Source organism: Kogia breviceps, chromosome 12, assembly GCF_026419965.1.
Source record: "Kogia breviceps isolate mKogBre1 chromosome 12, mKogBre1 haplotype 1, whole genome shotgun sequence".
Classification (NCBI taxonomy): domain Eukaryota; kingdom Metazoa; phylum Chordata; class Mammalia; order Artiodactyla; family Physeteridae; genus Kogia; species Kogia breviceps.
The window spans coordinates 51,988,007-52,012,007 of NC_081321.1; the positions used below are offsets into that span (position 1 = coordinate 51,988,007).

General features: G+C 40.5%; 2 protein-coding genes across 2 annotated transcripts in view; one reads left to right on the top strand and one right to left on the bottom strand.

Annotated features, from left to right (window-relative positions):
• C12H12orf56 (chromosome 12 C12orf56 homolog) overlaps positions 1–20,207 on the bottom strand; it is a 73,761-nt gene extending 53,554 nt beyond the window's left edge. The window contains 4 exon segments of the mRNA XM_067010623.1: positions 5,849–5,921; positions 8,677–8,731; positions 19,955–20,128; positions 20,130–20,207. Of these exon segments, the coding sequence (XP_066866724.1) occupies positions 5,849–5,921; positions 8,677–8,731; positions 19,955–20,128; positions 20,130–20,207 (380 nt within the window).
• Positions 1–24,001, top strand: part of XPOT (exportin for tRNA) — a 154,353-nt gene that overhangs the window by 87,003 nt on the left and 43,349 nt on the right. The gene's annotated exons all lie outside the window — the stretch shown is intronic.

Genomic DNA, 24,001 nt, shown 5'->3' on the forward strand with positions numbered 1-24,001 from the left:
CTGAATAAAAAATTCCCCATGAAGACTGTACTAAAGCAGAATTGGTGAAATATAAGCAATTCTCTGTAAAATAATTCAAAGCTAGAAAATAATCCTCAGATATTTAAGTGTAATCAAGAGGCTGGCAGAGACCAGTACCAAACTCTTCATGTGACCCAGAGTCACATAATATTCAAAATGTCCCAGACGCAATCCAAAATTACTTGACATTTGAAAAGCCAGGAAAATCTCAATACCTTATGGGGAAAAAGAAAATTAACAGATATCAATCTTGAGATCACAAAGATGTTGGAATTATCAGACAAAAGCTTTAAGGTAACCATCATAACCATGCTCCAATAAATGAGAGTGAACCCCTTTGAAACAAATGGAAAGATACAAAGTCTCAGCAGAGAAATAGCAAATATAAAAAGGAACCAAATGGAAATTTTAGGAGGAAAAAATACACTACAATAACTAAAAATTTTTTAATTCTCTGAATGGACTCAATGAGCAGAGTAGAGATGACAGAGAAAAGAGTCATTGAATTTTGAAGATAGAGGAATAGAAATTATCCAGTTTGAACAATCCAGAGAGAATAGAGATTGAAGAAAAAAATGAACACATTCTCAAGGGACTGTGTGACAATATGAAAAAGACCTCATATTCATGTCTTCAGAGTCCCAGAAGGAGAGGAAAAAGAGTGGTACAGAAAAAATATTTGAAGGAATAATGGTTGAAAACTCTCCAAATTAGTCAAAAGACATAAACTTATAGATTCAAGAAACTGAGTGGATCCCAAATAAGATAAACTCAAAGAATTCCACACCAAACATATAATCAAACTGCTGTAAGTGATAAAGGAAATAAAGAGATATTTAGAACTGAATGGCATTATACATCAAATACATGTGACTCAGCTAAAACAGATTTTAGTTTATAGCTGTTGTTGACTCTGGGTCTTATTTAAATTCTATGTAGAATGTTTGTTTTTTTTTTAATCAGGCAATCAACTGCTGTGTGCATTCTGTTCAGGATTTTTACTTCCATTCAGAGGGAGAGGTAGGGCAAAGTGTGCTTACTCCACCTCGACCAGAATTTAAAACTTAATTAATTTTATTACATCAAAATTAAAATTCTACTCAGTAGAAGACACCACATAGAATAAGCTAGTAGGTAGTTGACAATATGGGATGCGGTATTTTTAATCTCTAAAACCAATAAGCAGATTAGTAGAATGTACATTAGTAGAATGTACAAAGCAATTCTGCTCCTGAGTATATGTCCCAGGAAATTTTTCAAACAGGATGGAAGAGTAAGGGGGAGAAAAATGAATATTGATTCTACCCCAACCCTCAATATTTTTTGTATTTTTATAAATCTGTAACTGATCAATGAATATTTGTTAATAATTATAAACTATGATCTAACTGTGCAAGCAAATATATCTGTTTAATAATTGCAGTGTCAATTTTGAGAAATATCAAGAAATAAGGGCTTATTATAAGAACAGCTATAGGAGGCCTTGAATCCTTCTCTTGAGTTTCTAAACATTCTGAATTCATATACTTACACACATAGTATATTTACATAAACACAGGACTTGGTCCTCTAATAGAAGTACAGCAACCTACTGCATAAGAACTCCTTAGGAAATTAATATAGATGGTGCCTCATGCCAAATTATTGCACAATAGCATTTTTATTTTTTACATACTGTAGTATTTATTAGTGAAAAGAGAAAAGATGAAAGTTATTCTGTTTCAAGGCTTGATCAAGGATTCTGAAGATGCTAAATAGATTATTGCTCAGTGACTGACTTTGCAAAAACAAAAGAGCTAAGTTTAATAGGGACTCACTAAGTGCCACACACAGTTTAAGCACTTTACATGCACAGTTGACCCTTGAACAATGTGGGATTAGGAGTAGTGATCCTCTGTACAGTTGAAAATCAGCATATAACACTTTACAGTTCACCCCTCTGTATCCAAGTTTCCATATCCAAGGATTGTGTAGGACTGAGTATGTATCTATTGAAGAAAATCTGCATGTAAGTGGACCCTCAAAGTCCAAACCTGTGTTGTTCAAGGGTCAACTGTACATGACTTAGCCCTTTACATATCATCCCTGTGGGATATGTACCATTGTGAGCCCCATCCTACCCATAAGGAGTGAAGCCTGGGAAGGTTAAATAGTCCAAGGTAGAGTCCAGATTTGAAGTCAGCCTGTGTGGCTACAGAGTCTTTATGTTTTTATCTACTATGCAGAGAAGAATAAAATAGCTCCCTTTTTCTACTTTCTGCCAAGAAATGCTTCTTCTTAGAGAAAAATATAAGGTTCACCTTCTTGGTTGTTTTTTTTCCCTTCTATTTTGCTAATGATATACAATTAAATACAATACATTCTCATTTCATAAGGATGCCAAGGTGGTCAGCTCTAATTCTGTTTATTAAACAGATTGGTTTCTCCAAAAGTTCATCCACTACTTGCCATGCACTATGGTTAGAAAATCTGCTTTTAAGTTTTCATTAGCTAAATATCAGTAGAGGGTATAAATAGATGTAAACTCAGATTGAAATCCACCCTGGTGGGTATGAGCTTAGCAGATCTGGACTGAGGGCTAAGCATTTTCACTCTTTTCCTTTGGATTATTCAAGGTGAATGCAATTAAATTTACATAAATCTTACTCTATGCTAGCACTGTAAAAATGTTCTATTGATCTGTATGGTTTTTTTTAATACATGCAAGCAATAGGCAGTCTTTTTCCCCCCAGCTTTAGGGGATTCTTAAGTAGGTCACAATAAACTTTTCCTTAGAGAACATTTTGGTTAGATATCTGCTTGGGTTTTCTCCTGTAAAATGCATGACTACATGGAACTATCCACTAATGAAGAGCTATACTAAAGACAGAGAAACCAAAGTACTGAATCTCATTATCAGAGATCATCACCAGTCTGTTTTCTATCCCTCAGGTGTTAAAAGGCCTGTTGTTTACTATTACCTTGAAAAGTAATCATATTTATTTAAGTGTGATGTCCCAAGATAACTTCATCCTTCTTATGACCTGCAGCTTCTCATAATTAGGCCTAAAACTTTACACCTCAGAGGCGTCACAAAGCTCTGTACATGATAACATTCTTTAGCCCTCGAATTAGTGTTTCTCGTAGCCTGCCTTTTGTTTACACTTTTGACTCAGATGTTTAATTATGAAAATGACAGTACTAGAAAACTATGGGATAGCAGACCTAACTCCACCACCCCCACTTTATTTAGAAATCACTCCTCCTCTTCACACATGGAGCACACAGAAGCTGCCATGTTTTTAAACCTCTTGGCTATGGTGGATATTTTTTAGCAGTCAATCGTTTATTCAAGTTAGGCATCAGAGACCTTCCCAGGATTTTTTAATGTGGTGCAAGAAAGTGTGTGAGTTAGCCTTTGTGTGGTGGTGGGAGAAGTAAAAAGTGAATTTAAGACAGTTGGTGACTTTGCTGTCCACAGAAGACATGATATTCAGTGAGAGAAAATGAAGCTGATCCACAAACATCAGAGGAGACAGAGACAAAGTTCTATGGCACTCAAGTCCCAAGTTCCAGCTATGCCTAAGTCCAACTTCATTCTTAGCATTCCTACTTTCCTAGGTTGTGGTTTCTAACTTTTGCTGATTTTGCTCACCATTGTACATCTAAAATTGAAGAGCCCAGCAAATAGAATATGCCAGATTTAACAGGTAAAATAGATGGATCTACATTTGTATCTATATTTATGTCTGTATCTATACATATCTGCTGAATGAATGTTAAATAACATGAGTTGCCCTCTAATTCCAATATTGCCCTGTAATTCCAATAAATTCCCCTTTTAACCTACGTTGGACTTCTGCCACTTTTAACAGAGTTCTGACCTCCACAATAACCTAAAACAGCTACTGCATACATTACTTAGAAATCTCTTTTATTTTTCTAAACTGGAAGAAAACAATGAGGCTATCAGAGTGGTCTAGAAAAATTGGGGCATTATATGCCAAATGTGAAATGAATGTTGAATCTCAGAGCATGTGGATGGCTATCCACTGGCAGTGCCTCTCCCTCAGTACTTCCAGTTACAAGGGCAACGTTAGGAACTTCACTTAGTGCCCTGAGACAAGAAGGCAGAGACCCTCCTCCCAGAAGCTAGTAATTTATGGCGCTCAGGGTAACAATGGAAGTGTATCAACCCCTTAAAACATAGCTTGTTATTACATGGATTTAGAACAAATCATGATCCTCTAAGCCTATATGGTACAAGCCAGGCTTCCTAAACCAATTTTTTTTCTTTTGGTGACAAAAAAAGTTAATCAAATTTAGTTTAAAAGACCATTGTATGTCATTGTTCAGTGACAGAAGGTATGAGAGTAAGTACAGTGGGAAAAGGCCCCTCCCCAGTAACCCATTGCACAGCATGGTACACCACAGGTCTTGGGGGTGAATACTCTCCAAGTAGGTGTTCACGTTTTCTTTGCACATTTTGCAATGTTTTCCTGGGGGCTGTTTCCCCCATGTCATGACCTGATTTTCAGGGCCCCAATGCACCTTAATTTTTGCCATGCCTATAATCCCCTGACTCGGAGCTCTTAGAATCCTATGCTCCCCTCCTCCTTCTAATGTCTAGATACTTAAAGTGTGTAATAGAATCATACTTTGAGTTATGCAGCTTAGGACACTCCTTTTTCAATTTATACATGTTCCATTTTTTTCCTGCCTCTACCGTAGCTTCTACTGTTCCCTCCAACTGCAATATCTCTATCACCATGTGTACTATTCCTTCACCGACTGTCATCTGGCATCTTGACTTCTCCCCACAACCGAATAAAACCTTTCCCCTCATTAAATATCTTTGACAATTTGCTCAAACTCAATTATGACACTTAGCATGCATACTTTGCAGTATCTTTTTTGGGGGGTGGGGGGGCAGTACGCGGACATCTCACTGTTGTGGCCTCTCCTGTTGCGGAGCACAGGCTCCGGACGCACAGGCTCAGTGGCCATGGCTCACGGACCCAGCCGCTCCGCGGCATGTGGGATCCTCCCGGACCAGGGCACGAACCCGTGCACCCTGCATCGGCAAGCGGATTCGCAACCACTGCGCCATCAGGGAAGCCCTTTGCAGTATCTTTATTTATGCAAATGTCATATGTCCTGGTGAGAATCAGCATCTCAAGGATAGGAACTATGCCTTACTCATCTTTGTATCTATTACAGGGCCCAACATACCACTACACAGAACCAGAGTTCAATAAATGATTTGAATTTGATTTTAATCATTTATTTATATTGAGACATCTGTATATTCAATTTAAATGAGAAAAATTATAGTTTATAACTAAGTGGATTTGAATTTAGAAGAAAATCTCATAAAATACTTGCTTCATTATTATGTACATGAGATAAACAGAACTCAGTTCAAAGACATTAGTAGAGAAAAAGCATTTTAAAACGCCAGTTGAGGGCTTCCCTGGTGGAGCAGTGGTTAAGAATCCGCCTGCCAATGCAGGGGACACGAGTTCCAGCCCTGATCCGGGAAGATCCCACATGCTGTGGACCAACTAGTCCCACGCGCCACAACTACTGAGCCCGCGTGCCACAACTACTGAAGCCCGCACGTCTAGAGCCCATGCTCCACAACAAGAGCAGCCACCACAATGAGAAGCCTGTGCACTGCAATGAAGAGTAGTCCCTTCTCGCCACAACTAGAGAAAGCCACGCACAGCAACAAAGAACCAAAGCAGCCAAAAATAAATAAATAAAATAAATAAATTTTTTAAAAAGCCAATTGAAATGTAAAATAAGTTTTGGACAGCAAGTTAAAAACATAAAACAACAATCTCACCTGAAAAGGGATTCATTCAAACTTTTAGGCTTTTTGGCTCTCCAAAAGGCAGGGCCATTATTCTCTTCTTTGACTTAAAAAAAAAAAAGTTAGTTGGTCATTAAATACATGATTTGATTGAGTTTATGAAGAAGATAGAGTTACTGTACTGAACTGATGACTCTATAAATCCTCACAAAAACTTGCAAATTCAAAATTATAAACTGGTTAACATGATAGGCAAAAAGAACTTTGGCTCTGATGTTAAAACATATGCTCAAATTCAGGATTTTCTTTTTTTTTTAATAACTGTTTGAGTTTTTAAAAATAAATTTGTTTATTTATTATTTATGTTTGTCTGCGTTGGGTCTTTGTTGCTGTGTGCTGGCTTTCTCTAGTTGCAGTGAGCGGGGCTACTCCTCATTGCGGTGCACAGGCTTCTCAATGCAGTGGCTTCTCTTGTTGCAGAGAACGGGCTCTAGGTGCATGGGCTTCAGTAGTTGTGGCAGGTGGGCTCAGTAGTTGTGGTTCGCAGGCTCTAGAATGCAGGCTCAGTAGTTGTGGCAAATGGGCTTAGTTGCTCTGCGGCATGTGGGATCTTTCCAGACCGGGGATCAAACCCATGTCCCTTGCATTGGCAGGTGGATTCTTAACCACTGCGCCACCAGGGAAGTCCAGGACTTCTTTATTAAGAAGCTGATATTACCTACGATCAGCCTGTACCTAGGTTCAAGTCATCTCTTAAACCTGATTTCATCCAGGTTCAACAACCAAACTTGAACTTTCTCTTTTTCTGTGTGAGGTCACTAAAATGTTGTGACAAAACAACTTTAGTGTCAATGTCCCTGCCTCTCCTTATGTTAGCTTTAAATTCTAATTTGTAACAATGGGGTGGAGAAACTTAGGATTATCTGTTCTCCACTGAGAAATGAAGTATGGCTAGATTTCAGTTTCAACACTTGGTGGGATGTCTGGTCTCCTGGATGCCAATGACCAGAACCTGGCAGGCTATAATGGCAATAATGACAAGAGAGCCTGAATACAGATAATAGAGTGATCTGACCTTGTGTTCTTATGTGCATGCAGTAGTCTTCACTCCTCTTCAGTAGCTTAATAGGAAGTCCTTCAGCCGTTCAGCACAATGTGTGTCTGATGGCATGCTCAGTGGTGCTGGTCAGCTAAGGAACACTTTTAGAAGCAACACTCCGAAAAGAATGCACCTGCTACCTCAACTGTAGGAGGTCTGATTATGTTTGTCAAATCCTATTCCTGTGGGGAAGACCAAGCTTCAGTATTGATAAAAGTTATGCACTAAACCTGACTCATCAGTGCCTTGTTGTTTTAGTTTTACCCCACATCACTGGTTTCTGAAAATGTCTAGGTTTTAGGTTTAAAATAAAAGTTATATACATACACATACACATATGTACACATATATAAAACTTTGATTCAATTTATGTTTCATTAAATTATTATGTCTCATTCTGATTTGGGGATTAGTCTACTTCACTTTATGCCAATGTTTCAAAATATGCCACTAAAGCCTTTAAGGTCTTTTCCATGATTCTAGAGCTGCAGTGATCAAGTTGGTAGCCATGAGCCAACTTGGCTATTAACATTAAAAATTAAATTAAATTAAAATTCAATTAGTAGCACTAGTAATCTCAAGTGCTCAGTGGCCACATGGCAACTGTTTAGACATAATTAGACTAGATATAGAACAATTCCATCATTGGAGAAAGTTCTATTGAATAGTCCTGTTCTAGAATGTACCTGAAACTAAGGGGCTAATAACCCAATTCATTCCAGAGCTTTTACTGCTGATACAGTTCACCACTGTCACTCTGCTCCCATCAACACTGTTCATTTAGAGTTTACTAACCATTCCCTTCATCTAAACATAAAAAGTACAATTCAAAGGATATATATCAAAGTGCTAACTGTGGCCCATATAAGTACACATGCATGCTATAGAGAAAAACCTCTTTTTCACTGTTTCTCCAGAAAAGTTGGGCCTAATTAGAAATCCTGCTTAAAAGTGTGGTGATTAAACTCAGTATTTTTATTATAAATGATTTGCAATTTTGAGCTTCCTTTGTTAAGATGATCTAGTTGATTGGAGTGTGAGCACCTTTGCCACATGACATAAATATTCCCTAGGCTTTCACCCAAGAGGTTTGGAGTCGGTTCTAATAACTATCTTTATTTAAATACTCAGTAATTAATGTGAGCGGCTTGACATCATCATTATTAACATGAAGGACTCTAGTAATGACTATTGTCAAATAGACGCTCAGACAGGTTTGAGCCTATCTCTTGCTTCAGAATTACATATTACAGAATGTCCAGGAGGCGAACCACTGGGATCCTAGGCACAGAGCAATACCTAACCCAGGGAACAAGCAGCTTGGAGATGAACAGGAATCAGATCACATCACTGTTGACTTTCTGGAAAGGGGGAATGTGTTTTATACTCTAATGTGTGCTATGTATGACTCTTTGGGACAGTGGTAGTTTCCTGTTTTCAAAAATCCCTGCACCATTGGACCCCTGGGCCGGGGAGATCCCACATGCCACAGAGCACTAAGCCCATTCACCACAACTACTGAGCCTGCTCTCTAGAGCCCTCCAGCCACAACTACTGAGCCCACGTGCTGCAACTACTGAAGCTTGCACACCTAGAGCCCATGCTCAGCAACAAGAGAAGCCACTGCAATGAGAAGCTCGCGCACTGCCACAAAGAGTAGGCCCCACTCGCCTCAACTAGAGAAAGCCCGCACGCAGCAACCAAGACCCAAGACAGCAAAAAAAAAAAAAAAAAATCCCTGTGCCAAAGTGTCAGATGGTACCTTTGGAGGTGAAAGTAAAGAGGTGGGAGCTTACATCGTTCTCAACAGTGAAAAACTGCAATCATTTCCACTAAGATTAGGAACAAGACAATGTTGCCCATTCTCACCACTATTATTCAACATAGTTTTGGAATTTTTAGCCACAGCAATCAGAGAAGAAAAAGAAATAAAAGGAATCCAAATTGGAAAAGAAGTAAAACTGTCACTGTTTGCAGATGACATGATACTATACATCAAGAATCCTAAAGATGCTACCAGAAAACTACTAGAGCTAATCAATGAATTTGGTAAGGTAGCAGGATACAAAATTAATGCACAGAAATCACTTGCATTCCTATACAATAATGATGAAAAATCTGAAAGAGAAATTAAGGAAATACTCCCATTTACCACTGCAACAAAAAGAATAGAATACCTAGGAATAAACCTACCTAAGGAGACAAAAGACCTGTATACAGAATACTATAAGACACTGCTGAAAGAAATTAAAGATGACACAAACAGATGGAGAGATATACCATGTTCTTGAATGGGAAGAATCAGCATTGTGAAAATGCCAGTACTACGCAAAACAATCTACAGATTCAATGCAATCCCTAACAAATTACCAGTGGCATTTTTCACAGTACTAGAACAAAAAATTTCACAATTTGTATGGAGACACAAGAGACCCTGAATAGCCAAAGCAATCTTGAGAAAGAAAAACCAAGCTGGAGGAATCAGGCTCCCTGACTTCAGACTATACTACAAAGTTATAGTAATCAAGACAGCATGGTACTGGCACAAAAATGGAAATATAGATCAATGGAACAGGATAGAAAGCCCAGAGATAAACCCACGCACATACGGTCACCTTATCTTTGATAAAGGAGGCAAGAATATACAATGGAGAAAAGACAGCCTCTTCAATAAGTGGTGCTGGGAAAACTGGACAGCTTCATGTAAATGAATGAAATTAGAACACTCCCTAACACCATACACAAAAATAAACTCAAAATGGATTAAAGACCTAAATGTAAGTCCAGACACTATAAAACTCTTAGAGGAAAACATAGGCAGAACACTCTATGACATACATCACAGCAAGATCCTTTTTGACCCACCTCCTAGAGAAATGGAAATAAAAACAAAAATAAATAAATGGGACCTAATGAAACTTAAAAGCTTTTGCACAGCAAAGGAAACCTAAACAAGATGAAAAGACAACCCTCAGAATGGGAGAAATATTTGCAAACAAAGCAACTGACAAAGGATTAATCTCCAAAATATACAAACAGCTCATGCAACTCAATTATCAAAAAACCAAACAACCCAATCCAAAAATGGGCAGAAGACCTAAATAGACATTTATCCAAAGAAGATATACAGATTGCGAACAAACACATGAAAGGATGCTCAACATCACTAATCATTAGAGAAATGCAAATCAAAACTACAATGAGGGGCTTCCCTGGTGGCGCAGTGGTTGAGAGTCCGCCTGCCGATGCAGGAGACACGGGTTCGTGCCCTGGTCCGGGAAGATCCCACATGCCGCGGAGCAACTAAGCCCGTGAGCCATGGCCGCTAGGCCTGCACGTCCGGAGCCTGTGCTCCGCAATGGGAGAGGCCACAGCAGTGAGAGGCCCGCATACCGCAAAAAAAAAAAAAAAAAAAAAACTACAATGAGGTATCACCTCACACTGGTCAGAATGGCCATTATCAAAAAATCTACAAACAGTAAATGCTGGAGAGGGTGTGGAGAAAAGGGAACCCTCTTGCACTGTTGGTGGGAATGTAAATTGATACAGACACTATGGAGAACAGTATGGAGGTTCCTTAAAACACTAAAAATAGAACTACCATATGACCCAGCAATCCCACTACTGGGCATATACCCTGAGAAAAGCATAATTCAAATAGAGACATGTACCACAATGTTCACTGCAGCTGTATTTACAATAGCCAGGATATGGAAGCAACCTACATGTCCATTGACAGATGAATGGATAAAGATGTGGCACATGTATACAATGGAATATTACTCAGCCATAAAAAGGAACAAAATTGAGTTATTTGTAGTGAGGTGGATGGACCTAGAGACTGCAATACAGAGTGAAGTAAGTCAGAAAGAGAAAAACAAATACCATGTGCTAACACATATATATGGAATCTAAAAAAAAAAATGTTCTGAAGAGCCTAGGGGCAGGACAGGAATAAAGACACAGACATAGAGAATGGACTTGAGGGCATGGGGAGGGGAAAGGGTAAGCTGGGACGAAGTGAGAGAGTGGAATGGACAATGTATACACTACCAAATGTAAAATAGATAGCTAGTGGGAAGCAGCCGCATAGCACAGGGAGACCAGCTCGGTGCTTTGTGTCCTAGATGGACACCCCTCTAGATGAGGGGTGGGATAGGGATGGTGAGAGGGAGACAAAAGATGGGGGGTTATGGGGATGTATGTATATGTGTAGCTGATTCACTTTGTTATATAGCAGAAACTAACACACCATTGTGAAGCAGTTATACTCCAATAAAGATGTTAAAAAAAAAAAAGTAAAGAGGTGGGGAGAGGTGTTATTCTATGAGTATGTGCGTGAACACAAGATGTTTTTTAAAAACCCTTCCCTGCTTTTAACATCATTTGCAAAGTTTCTAGGAATTCAAATTTCGTAAAACTTCTACCTATAATTGGCTTCTTTAATGCGTATTTTCATCTTCTTATACATGTTGGGGGAAAAAAGCCAATAATAATTATGCTTGTGGACAAGGATAAATATGCACTTAAGGCAACCAACACCAGTTAGATATCCTAATTAGTGTGACAAGAGACCTGGTGATCAACCAAGGATTTAACAGGTTTGCCAATTAGAACAGCTTCTACAAACAGTTGCCACGCTGTAGAGTGTCAGTGTGGAAAGGTGCTTGTCCACAAGAGTGTACAAACAGTAGACAGTTTTCTCACACTTTGTAGCTATTCAATACTCCAAGACGCTGAGTCTGACTTGGAGTAAAGTCTGGTGAAGAGTGAACGGGCTGGTATGGGCTGGTCTAGCCACACTGCCTAGATGCCAGAAGTGGAAGGGCCTATCCAGGAGCCACCTTGGTCCTCACTCTTCCCTTCTCCTTCCGTGCTAAGCGTGTGATCTTAACAGCTGCCTGCTTTCCAGCTGTGTGCCCAACCCTGGCCACATGGTTTCACAACAACCCTGTGAAGCTAGTAATGGAGGACACTGAGGCTCACAAAGGTTAAGTGACTTGCAGACAATCACACAGCCAGGAAAGGTTAGAGCCAGGATGCAAATCTGGGCTTAACTGAGTCCCAAGTCCATGCTCTTTTTCTCTGCTTTTCACCAACTCCCAATTATATGGATGGATACCTTAAAGGGCTCCTTAATATACATATACATTTCATACACATATACATATATAAAATAAGACCACGAAAGTAAACAGTGTAATGTTGTACTATATATCCTATTCTATTTTTATCCATTCGTCCTTGAGTTTTTAAAACTTCTCCACTAGAAATGTTTAGGTAGGGCCGGAAGTGTGAAACATAAAAGCAGGGCTGCTCTGCTTGAGCCAGGTGAGTGCCAGAAGCCCTGACTCCTCATCTTCCCCTTCTCTCTAGACCCTCTAGATCTCTTTGGGCACAATAGGAAAATCACACACTGAGCTCCCTAAAAACAAAATCTAAAGGTGACTTTTCGTCTTTTTATCTAGGTGTGAATCACGTTCTAAGGAACATATTTCCAGCCAATATTTTTGAATGAAGAGTGAATGCTGTTAATAACCATAATAAAACGACAATTATCAGGGCAGGACTTGTGGTTCCCTTCGTAGTGGGAGGCCCAAGTTTCACAGAGATGAATACCAGGAGTTTTCCTAAATCCAGGGGTTCACAATCTTTCCAGTTACTCCCCTGCACTTCTTCACGAGGGTTTTCATTAAAATCTCTGGCTGTTAATAAGGTTATTAAAATCAAACAAGCACTGGGACTTCCGTGGTGGTCCAGTGGTAAAGAATCTGCCTTCCAACGCCGGGGACACAGGTTCGATCCCTGGTCAGGGAACTAAGATCCCACATGCCATGGAGCAACTAAACCCGCACGCCACAACTACTGAGCTCGTGAACCTCAACTAGAGAGTCCGTGTGCTGCAAACTACAGAGCCCACATGCTCTGGAGCCCGCGCCACAACTAGAGAGAGAAAAACCCGCACGCCACAACTAGAGAGAAGCCCATGCGCTGCAACAAAGAGCCTGCGTGCCACAATGAAGACCCAACGCAGCCAAAAACTGTATAAATAAATAAATAAATAAATAAACTCAAACAAGCACTGACCTGGGCTTCCCTGGTGGCACAATGGTTAAGAATCCACCTGCCAATTCAGGGGACATGGGTTTCAGCCCTGGTCTGGGAAGATCCCACATGCCACAGTGCAGCTAAGCCTGTGCACCACAGCTACTGAGCCTGTGCTCTAGACCCCACGAGCCACAACTACTGAGACTGCATGCTGCAACTACTGAGCCCACATGCCACAACTACTGAAGCCCGAATGCCTAGAGCCTGGGCTCTGCAACAAGAGAAGCCACTGCAATGAGAAGCCTGTGCATCACAAAGAGGAGTAGCCCCCGCTCACCGCAACTAGAGAAAGCCTGCTCGAAGCAACGAAGACCCAAGGCAGCCAAAAATAAATAAAATTAATTAATTTTTTTAAAAAATTTAAAAAAAAAGAAACAGCCACAATGACTGATAAAGAGTTTACCACTTCTTTCTTCCTCCCACAGTGAGATCTTTGAAATGCAACAAGTGAGTCAAAATAGACAGAAAAAAGCTCAAGATAAAAAGAAATATGCATAACACGGTCTCATATAACTCTCACTATCTCTCAAAATGCATGACACAGATAAACAACACAGGGATCATCCCATACAAACACAAAAGAAGCATTAGGAGAGATGAACCTGAGCAGCAGGAGACCTGTGAGAATTTACTCCTGACTCTGCCACTAACTGGCTATGTAACTCTGGCCAGTGTGATGAGTTGTCAGTCTCCCAAGTCCCTCAATATTTGGAAATGAGGAAATATCATGTCCCTTTCTAAGAGGTAAACTGTATGATGGATCTGAGCATCCATTTATTCACTTATTCATTCTTCCAATTTTACAAGTAGTTATTGACTATCTGCTATGTGTCAGGGAATATAACGCACAGTGATACAGGGATGAAAAGACAAACAAGGGCCTGCTCTCATGGAGCTTACATTAACTGTGGGACATAGATAATAATAAATCACTAAACACATTAATCTTATACTGCAAATAGTGGTAAGTGTTTTGAAACAAAGAGATGTGCTAAGTGTGTTGGGGGAATGGTACTTTAGATTGGGTGAACACAGAAGGCATATCTGTGGAGGTGATGCTGAATTCAGAAACATGATGGACAAGAAGGAATCAACCCTCTGAAGATCTGAGGAAAAGTGTTCCAGATAGGATGGCAGGTGCAAAGTCCCTGAGGTAGAAAGAAGAGCAGAAAGAGCTCTGGGGAGAGTGGTAGGAGGTAAGTCAGAGATGGAGGGGTCAAACCATGGAGGCTCCTATAGGTAATAAGGAGTTTGCAAGTTCATGCAGACTTTGAAACAGAAGAGTGATATAATTTAATTTATAATTATTATTTAAAAGGATCATCCCAACTGCTATGTGGAGAGGAATCAGTTTGGAGGCAATTTCAGTAGTCTAGATAAGGGACTGGACAAGTGGTGCTAGAAGAAGGAATAAGAAAAATGGGAAAGGTCACAGATATATTTTGGAAGACAAATGATGGAGTTCAGACACACTACCCCAAAATATGGTGCCTTGGCATACTGAATACTTTGAGCTGAAGGAATTCAAGAAAACACAGATGCAGGAAAGTCCTTCTGACTTTCCCCAGCCCTCCTCCCTTGAATCAGGTCTTAAGGCCCTCATGGGAGAGGTGCCCTCCCTATACCCAGAGGAAAGGAACATCCTTATCTCCACGACAGGGATGCTAAGATGAATCCAAACAAGCAGTCCTTTCTAAAATTTCCCCAGTCTATTACCCTTAGCTTTTTTGAACTTTCTTGAACTATCACATTTTTCTATGACTCTCCATTCTTCATCAAACCTAGTACTAAACACACATAGGTTTAACTGTTTCTTCTTTGAGATTTCATTTCCTTATAAAGGCTCCCATGTCATATAAAATTTTCAGACCTAGCCAGGGTCCCTAAGAAGGCTGAGAAAAATGTTTTCCTCTTCTACACAAGTCAAGATGACATACTGATGTGTAGGATGAGGAGAGTGAAAGAAAGATAGAATTAAAGATAATGGAAGATGATGTTACTTCCTAAAATAGGAAAAGCTAAGAGAGGAACACGTTTGGGGGTGGAGATCAAGAATTCTGTTTTTGAACATATTAAACTTGACAAACCCAGTGCACAAATTTTCAAAAAGAATAAATGAGATTTTAAAACACCTAATATATAGGGACTTCCCTGGTGGCCCAGGGGGTAAGACTCCGTGCTGCCAACGCAGGGGGCCTGGGTTCAATCCCTGGTGGGGCAACTAGATCCCGCATGTACGCTGCAACTAAGAGCCCTCATGACGCAAATAAGAGCTGGCGCAGCCTAAATAAATAAATAAATAAAACACCTAAAACATAATCAATGCTCAAAATCCAGTTATTTTTTTCCCAAATTTACTAAATCTCCTAAAGAGATAATATCAGCCTTACAGATTCATGAACCTTAGTTGACTTAATATATGTGAATAAAGGTTATTGATAACAATGAAACATGTATGTAGCTCTTTCCACGTGCCAAGTACTATTTTAAGTGTGTTTCATCTATTAATGATGTTAATCCTCCCAACAGCTCTATAAGGAAAGTGCTGTTATCTCCATTTCACAGATGAAGAAATGGCAGCACAGAGTAGAGGTTGAATAACTTGACCAAATCCACACAGGTAGAAAGCAAAAGCTGAATAAAAATGTATTACTAAATGCCCCGATGTATATTGCAGATAATAAACTGAGAAACAGAGACATTATGTTGAATATTTAACAAATATTTATTGGCCATCTCACCTGTATCAGGCAATGTTCTAGGAACCAGATAGAGCAATGAACAAAACAGACCAAAAGACCTGCTTTCATGGTCTCAGTCAAGGAAAAGTGATTTGGAGAAAGAACAACTTGGGCTTAGCCTGGAAACTGGGTAGGATCTGAATACAGAAAGGGGAAAGCAGGAATCCGTTAGCAAATTACAGTGGCCCCTTCGGCACAGCCTGTGACCTGTTTCTGTTCGAGCCGAGAATATTTTTTACATTTTTAAAAGGAGAAAGAGGAGGAAGAAGATTATAGATATGACGTTCTGAACATCCTTGAAGGAGGAGGAAGCAAACACTGCAAGCAAACAGTCCCGGCTATAAAGGTGCATTTGCTTCCTGTTCAAGAAGCCACATGGACCCCAGGATGGCTGGAGAGGAGATATTCACTGAGGAAAGTGGTGAAAGGACAAGGACAAAGAAAGGCAAGAAGTAGAAACAAGGGCTGCTGAAGTTGACAGGTGTTTTTTCTTTGTAGGTGATGGGATGGCATTGAAGGAGAGTGAATCTGTAGGAAATCACTGTTCAGGACAGTTGGTTCTCACACTTGAAAAATGTGTCTAATCTTAGAAGGGCTTAAAGAAAAGTATTGTGATGCACATGACAAGGGCAGAACTCTAGAGCTTTCAAAAGTAACTTTGGAAGAAAACATCTGCCTTTCACAAAAGCTCTGCCCAAACAACCTTGGAAACCCTTTCTTTTAGGATATGAACCATATCAAACACCTACTGGTGGTGATCACTTTGTAATGTATAGAAATATCAAACCACTATGCTGTATGCTGGAAACTAACATAGTGTTATAAGTCAATTATATATCAACTTTTAAAATAATTAATTTTAAAATATAAATGATTTTAAAACTTACATTACATTATTTAAATAAAACTGACATTAATTTGTTTTGAAAAAACAAAGACCAAAACAAATCACCTACTGAGACCTCCAAGTGCACATGAAGCTTGTCTTTGCTAGAACAGAAATCTCACTTCTATTCTCTGGGTCTAACGTTTGGTTGCTGTTCTTTCAGTTTTTTTTCCTTAGGGGAGAGAACAGAATTTTATCTGTATATTTGCAAATTTTATCATAAGTGTAACTGGAATATGAGACATGAACTATGTGGAGAAATCTGGCCAAATGTGGAACAAGAAGGGTAGAGGCCCAGAGGCATAAAGGACTGCTTTGCTTAGGGACTTTATTGACAGGACAGTAAAAACAAAGGCCAAATGGGAACCTGAGCCAACTGAGCCAAGTTAAATAACAAGAGACAAACTTGCACAGTAAAATGAGAAGACCTCTGAGAACGGAAAAGTAAGTCTAAAGAGGTAGCCTTAGAAAGAGGACAGCACCCTAGTAGAAAAGGAGATTAAACAGTTTATCTTTCAAGAAAGGAGGAACCAGTTCTAAAAAACAAAGCTGCCTGGCACTGAGATAATGTAATCCAATGTAATAGATAGCAGGACAACTATACATGACATAACACAGTAATCAGGAAAATTCTCTGTGTGGTATCAAGGACAAACATAGTGTTATTAATTGGTTATTAACTGACACTAGATAAAGCAATCTGGGGACACCCATTTTTCACACACCCTATGGAGCTTAGTACAAGCCACTGAAATGTAACAATAACTATAATAAAAACCCAGAAAAAGAGATTAAGGCATTTGTGCTTGGCGTGATTATACTTATTTCTCACTGAAACAATACACTTTTTTTTTAACAATTACCCGTTTTAAAAAAACATAAGAGAAAACACTTCTGTATTGAATTCCTATTGCTGTTGTAACACATTACCATAAACTTGGTGGTATTAAACAACACAAACTTATTTTCTTACAGTCAGAAGTCTGAAGTGGGTCTCACTGGCCTAAAACCAAGGTATCATCAAGACTGCATTCTTTCTGGAGGCTCTAGGGAAAAACCTGTTTCTGTGCCTTTTCCAGCTTTTAGAGGCTGTGCACATTCCTTGGTTCGTGGCCCCCTTCCAACTTCAAAACCAGTAGTCTTTCTTATGCTGCATCACTCTGCTGCTGACTCTTCTTCTGCCTCCCTTTTCTACTTTTAAGGATTTTGTGATTACATTTGCCCTATGCAGATAATCCAAGATAATCTCCCTATTTTAGGTCAGCTGATTAGCTAGCAACCTTAATTCTATCTGCAACTGTAATTCCCCTTTGCCATGTAATGTAAAATATGGACAGGTTCTGGAGATATCTTTTGGGAGCCATTATTCTGCCTACCACAACTTTAACCAAAGTTAAACTATATTGTGTAAGATGGACATTCAATCTATCAACAATGCTGAAATCTTAGATTTGTTCAGCACCTTTATAGACATTACACATTCTTCTATATGCCTGAAAGGTAAACTCTGTACATCGAGTACAGAGTTTACCTTGTAAACTAAACAACTTGGTATGCCTTTTTGTAATATTCTTGGCTTGGGAGGCCTAAGGAGCTTTACTGTACTTTGCAGATTCTGACAGCTTAAAAAGAAATATATATAACAACTACTGAAATATGCATACTGTCTCTTTTTGGGAAGAGTAACAATATCCTAAAATCACTATTTTAAGTTAAAAGAATACATGTTTACACTGCAGATGCTAGAAAAAGTTGAGTGTTTGTTTAATGTTTTCTAAAACATTTGGTCAGAAATTTAATTTTTTAAAAATTTTAGTTCAAGAGAATGCAAACAGTAGCAGTGAGGAAAAGGCAGTTTTACTTCCAGCTTTGGCTCAAATAAAGCAAAGAAATTAGCATAGTGATATCAGCCCACGGCGGTATTTTAAGTAGAAAAAGAAAGCATTTACTTTTTTCATTCATTTATTTTTTTAAAAAAAATTTATTTATTTTATTCATTTTTTAAATTTTTGGCTGCATTGGGTCTTCATTGCTGCATGCAGGCTTTCTCTAGTTGCGGTGAGCGGGGGCTACTCTTGGTTGCAGTGCGCAGGCTTCTCATTGCAGTGGCTTGTTGCAGAGCACGGGCTCTAGGCGTGCAAACTTCAGTAGTTGTGGCATGCGGGCTCAGTAGTTGTGGCTCGCAGGTTCTAGAGCACAGGCTCAGTAGTTGTGGTGCATGGGCTTAGCTGCTCCGTGGCATGTGGGATCTTCCCAGACCAGGGCTGAAACCCATGTCCCCTGCATTAGCAGGTGGATTCTTAACCACTGTACCACCAGGGAAGCCCTACTCTTTTCATTTAATTTTATTATTTTCTTACAGACATGTTCCAAACAAGCTATGATTTTCTTGGCAAAACAGCTCTATCAAGAGTCTCGCCAACCTCTCCCTTGAGGGACACAGAGACTAGGGCAAAGGAGAGAAAAACGAGGCTAGACACCTGTCCCCAATGGAAAAAGGAAGAACACACCTGGAGAGCAGCTCAGACAAAGGGAGTCAAGGGGGAAAAACAGTAATTGGAGAGAGACTGCTTCCAAGCTGTTGCTGGTTTATAAGGTAAATCTATTCCTGGACGAAAGGGATACAGTAGCAGCACACTAAAAACTGGGACAGATTGTATCTCCTTCAAGCCTCCGCTCTTATGACACTCCTTCCAGGAAGTTTTCCCAACATGGCCTGAGCCCAGTTTGGATGAATGACTCGCCTGAGATTACCAGGCGTGCCATGTGCATCTCATTAATGCATGCATGCATTCATTCATTAATTCATTTATTCACTTAACTTATATTGAGCACCTAACACGCTCTAAGCCCTAAAAATAAAAAAATAAACAAGGCATAATAGCATTTATCACATGGCATTTATTTGTCCTGGTGTTGGCTTTCTGTCTCTCCCACAGCAGCTTCTGGGAGGGCGCCCTATTTCATTTTTGCATCCTCAGTGTCTAGACAGTGCTTGGCAAGGCTAGGTGCTTAATGAACTTAGGAATGACCTCAAAGCGTACTTCTGATAGGGGATTATGTTCTCCAGATCTGTCTTTGAGGGGACAGGGGATGACCGGTACACAAGATGAGAACGGTAAAAGCATCTTTATTCGGAGTGCATACTGCAATCCAGTTTTCCTATGTGGCTGCTGGTAGGGGAGTGTAAGTTAAAGAGAGTACTGGAGTCCAGGGCAGGGTGAGGAAGGTACTCCTTCCCGCGTGCAGGAGGGATTGGGGGCCCCAAGAAGGGGGGTTCTAGCGATCCCGCCCGCGCGCCTCACCAGGTCAATGGCCACGGTGTCCCGGAGCGCCCCGACTCGCCGGATGGACTGGGGCGGGTTCTCGGTCAGGTAGATGAGCTGGTCACTGAGCACCACGTACTTTAAGGTGTGTTTCGCCGTGTCGGATACCACGATGTACGGCTCGTAAGCGCGGATGGCGTCGTAGACCTCGGGCCGGCAGATGCCTCCGCAGGAACGCGTCCAGGCGGCTGTTCTTGCGCGCGGGGAAACCGGCCCGCGCGGGGCTGGCCATGCGAGGCGCCCGCGGCAGGGCCGAGGGCTGAGGGTGGCGGACGCCTCCGCGCAGCCCCGCCTCCGCGCCGCCCGCTGTAGAATCCACGCGCGCCACAGCCGCCGCCACCCCCGGGCGCTGGGGGCCGAGCCCCGGGTTTCGGAGCCCAACTCCTGGTCCGGCTCCTTGGAGCATCACCAACCCCCTCCTGGCCCCGCCCCCGCTCCCCCCGCCCCAAATCCTGGTCTCAACCCCAGACAACAGTGGGCGGGCCGCGACGCCGGTCCCCCAGGTTCTTTTCTGGCAAGCATCCTGGGCTCTCCTCTCACCCCGGCCCCCTACCCTCGCCTACTCCAGCTGTTGCAGACCAAGCCATTTCTTACAAACTGTGTGGAAGCCTCGGTTTTAGTCAGTTTTCTATTAGAAACTTGAATGACATGGAATTTACCGATTTATTTTTAAATAGAACAATCCTAGAGCCCTATTAAGATCAATCACACAGGTTTAGCATTTGATTATAACACTGCCTGGCATAGCTCTCTAATTTTTATGAGTAGAAACGTAGCTTTTCTTTCTCCCACTACTTAAAAGCTCTCTGACAGAAGAAAATCTTATAAAGTGTTTTGAGCACACCCAAGCCTACCTAATGGATATGCTTCTGTTCCCAGGGCCCAGGACAACGCCCTGTAGGCAGTCAGAGCTCAATCTGTGTCGGATGAATGAATGGGTGAAGTCTGCATCTTGAAAAAAATTGAAGCTTAGAGGTTGAGAAATGCTGATCATGCAGCCTTGAGACTTCAGGGTAGTAAAAGTACTGCTTAGTTTTTACAGACCATGAATAACTTATTATAAATTAGTTTAGAGAGATGAGAAGGACACAGAAACAGAAACTTGCCTCCAATAACTCTAGGTGAGAACTTTCATTTTAATTTCAAATCCTAGAAAAGTCATTCTCTCTCCCTGCCCACTCAGCCAAAGACCTGGTAATGCAAACCATATATTTATATTTTCTTTGATTTGCTCCAGCTACCTGCAACCCAGAATCGAATTATATATTCTTTATTGCATTTTATATTCTCCTTTTCCTCATATTTTACTATGGCATACTGTATGTTGTAAGCAATTTCAAATCCTTTGTGGAGAGTATAAATAAATTAAAATGCATAAACATATTGTAAATTAAATCGCTGCAAAAGGGAACTGAGGAGAAATGTTTGGATGTGACTAAAGAAGTCAGAGGAACTCAATAGCAGCAAAGAAGTAGAAACAATATTTCTTTTTTTGGCGAGAATGTATTTGGTGAATAAGGAAAGAAGAGCCACCTGCTGACAAAATTTTAAATGACCTAGCATTTAAAGTTTTCTTAGAATCTGATCATACATCTGACTCTTCATAACTTCATACCTGGAGCCCCAGAGGCATGGCTATTTCCTCTGAAATAAAGACTATTCGCTATGTAACCCATTCTAGAATTTGTTGCTTCAAACCAACAGAAGGCAAAGGCCCTTCAGCTTTGCCAAATAGCCACACCTCAGAAGAGTGGTTGAGAAGTAAATGGCTACTGCAGAGGTGGAATGTGAGGAAAGTGGGGAAAGGCATCAGTCCAGACTGCTATTTCGTGTCTCTCGGGCTCCCTGTTCCATACCCACTTCCTGGGACTAAGAAACAGAATTACTGGATCAGGACCGGAAAAGATAGCATATCTGCTCTGTCAGGAATCCCATCACAAATGAGCTTTTGGTGATAAGGGTACTAGGCTTAACAAATGTTGCACATGAAGAAGGGAATTTAACAAAGGGTTTTAAACTTTTTAACTTTGTTTAAAAGTTTTTAAATTTTTAAAGTTTAAAAAATTTTTAACTTTGTGGCACACAGAGAAGGCTGTATCTTGGTTTCCAGGCACTTGTTGTTCTATACTGTTGCCAGTGTAACAGCAAAGTTCGGATCACAGGCAAGGAGGTTAACATAGGAGAAAGTTCCCTGGATTAGAGCACTAATCCTGTTGCTCAGTATATGAGATTTTTGGAAAGTCACTTCACCTTTCTGAGCCTCATTTGACCATTCGTAAAATGAAACTAGTACGGGGCGTCCCTGGTGGCGCAGTGGTTGAGAGTCCGCCTGGCGATGCAGGGTACACGGGTTTGTCCCCTGGTCCGGAAGATCCCACATGCCGCGGAGTGGCTGGGCCCGTGAGCCATGGCTGCTGAGCCTGCGCGTCCGGAGCCTGTGCTCCGCAACGGGAGAGGCCGCAACAGCGAGAGGCCCGCGCACCGGAAAAAAAAAAAAAGAAAGAAACTAGTACTAATTTATGCCCTGCTAACCAAAGAGCTGATGTGAGGAGCAAAGGCAATGACTTATGAATTCTAAAAGCACTACAGACATGTAAAGCATTCATATTCCCGTATCTCTGAGTAAGCTTTATGAGGATAGTTAACATAAATACACCCTACATAAGCATTTACTCGTTATCTTCTAAATCCATCCAAACTCAGGAAGCCTTTGATACAGATCCTGTGCAATCAAGCACTTGAGAGATGTTTCTTGATAAAACTATCAAAAGGAATGGAACATTACTTACCTGGAACTAATCCCCAAAGGCACTCTCCTTAACCAGAAGAACAGAATGGCCTTAGGTCCAAGGATGAAAGGACAGTAGTGTTGAGCATAGGTCTGCAGAGCTAGATGACCTGGTTCAAATTCCAGGTCTCACTCAGTAGTTTAAAAAATTACCTTGTACAACTTTATTTATTTGGCCACACTGCACGGCATGCAGGATCCTAGTTCCCCAACCAGGGATCCAACCTGGGCCTTTGGCAGGGAGAGTATGGAATCTTAACCACTGGACTGCCAGGGAGTTCCTGGACAACTTACCTTAATTGCTCAGTGCCCCAGTTTCCTGATCTGTGAAATGGGGTAATAGTACCAACCCCATAGAGTTATGAGGATTAGCAATGTTTCTAAGTACTTGGAACAGGTACCTGGAACAGAGTGAACAATGTGTAAGTGTTTTTAAAATAAATTGAACAAGTATGTGATTTCCTGGTACATATATGGTCATTTAGTTCCCCATATACAAAGTAGTAATATTAAATTCTTCCTTGTTGGGTGCTAGCCTAACTTTTTAAACTTTAGATTAAGGCTCAAGACAAAATCTAATCTACATGCACAAATATACAAACAAAAGAATGGCATTTTTACCTTTTTTTTTTAGTTGCATTTTTGGTGGAGAAATGAGCAGTGGGCCATAGGTCATAAGAATCCTGTAAGGATTTCAAACTAGAAGTACCCTTCAGTGGGTCTAGGGATCCCAAGTGTTCCCATCTCCCAGCGGGAAACTAAAGATAGTATGTATAGAGAGATACTTGAAGCCTGTAGTAGGTAAATAGAACCTGCACTTTTAAAGGTGTCTGAATTAGGAATCCCTTGGTATTTCTACTTAGTATTAATGGATACTGACCATTTAAATATCTACAACATTAGCAGTCAACTGACATATAGAGAAGAGTATCATTATGATAAAGTCTAAGGAAACACGCAAATGCTTTGGATTAAAACAAACAACTTTTTCTTTTACTAAATAATGCCCCAGTGCTCTGTTCTGCCTCAGGCTTCCTGCTTCACACCCACTTACTCTAAAAGAAACCAATGATTAGACTAGAACCCAATAAAGACAGCTCACCTGACCTATTTTCCAACTTCTTTCTCGGCCAGGAAGCCCATCATGAATGAGCTTTTGGTGACAATGACACTAGGCTTAATAAGCTTTGAGACAAATAAGAGAATCTGACACAGAACTCAGTGGTTATCAGCTCATA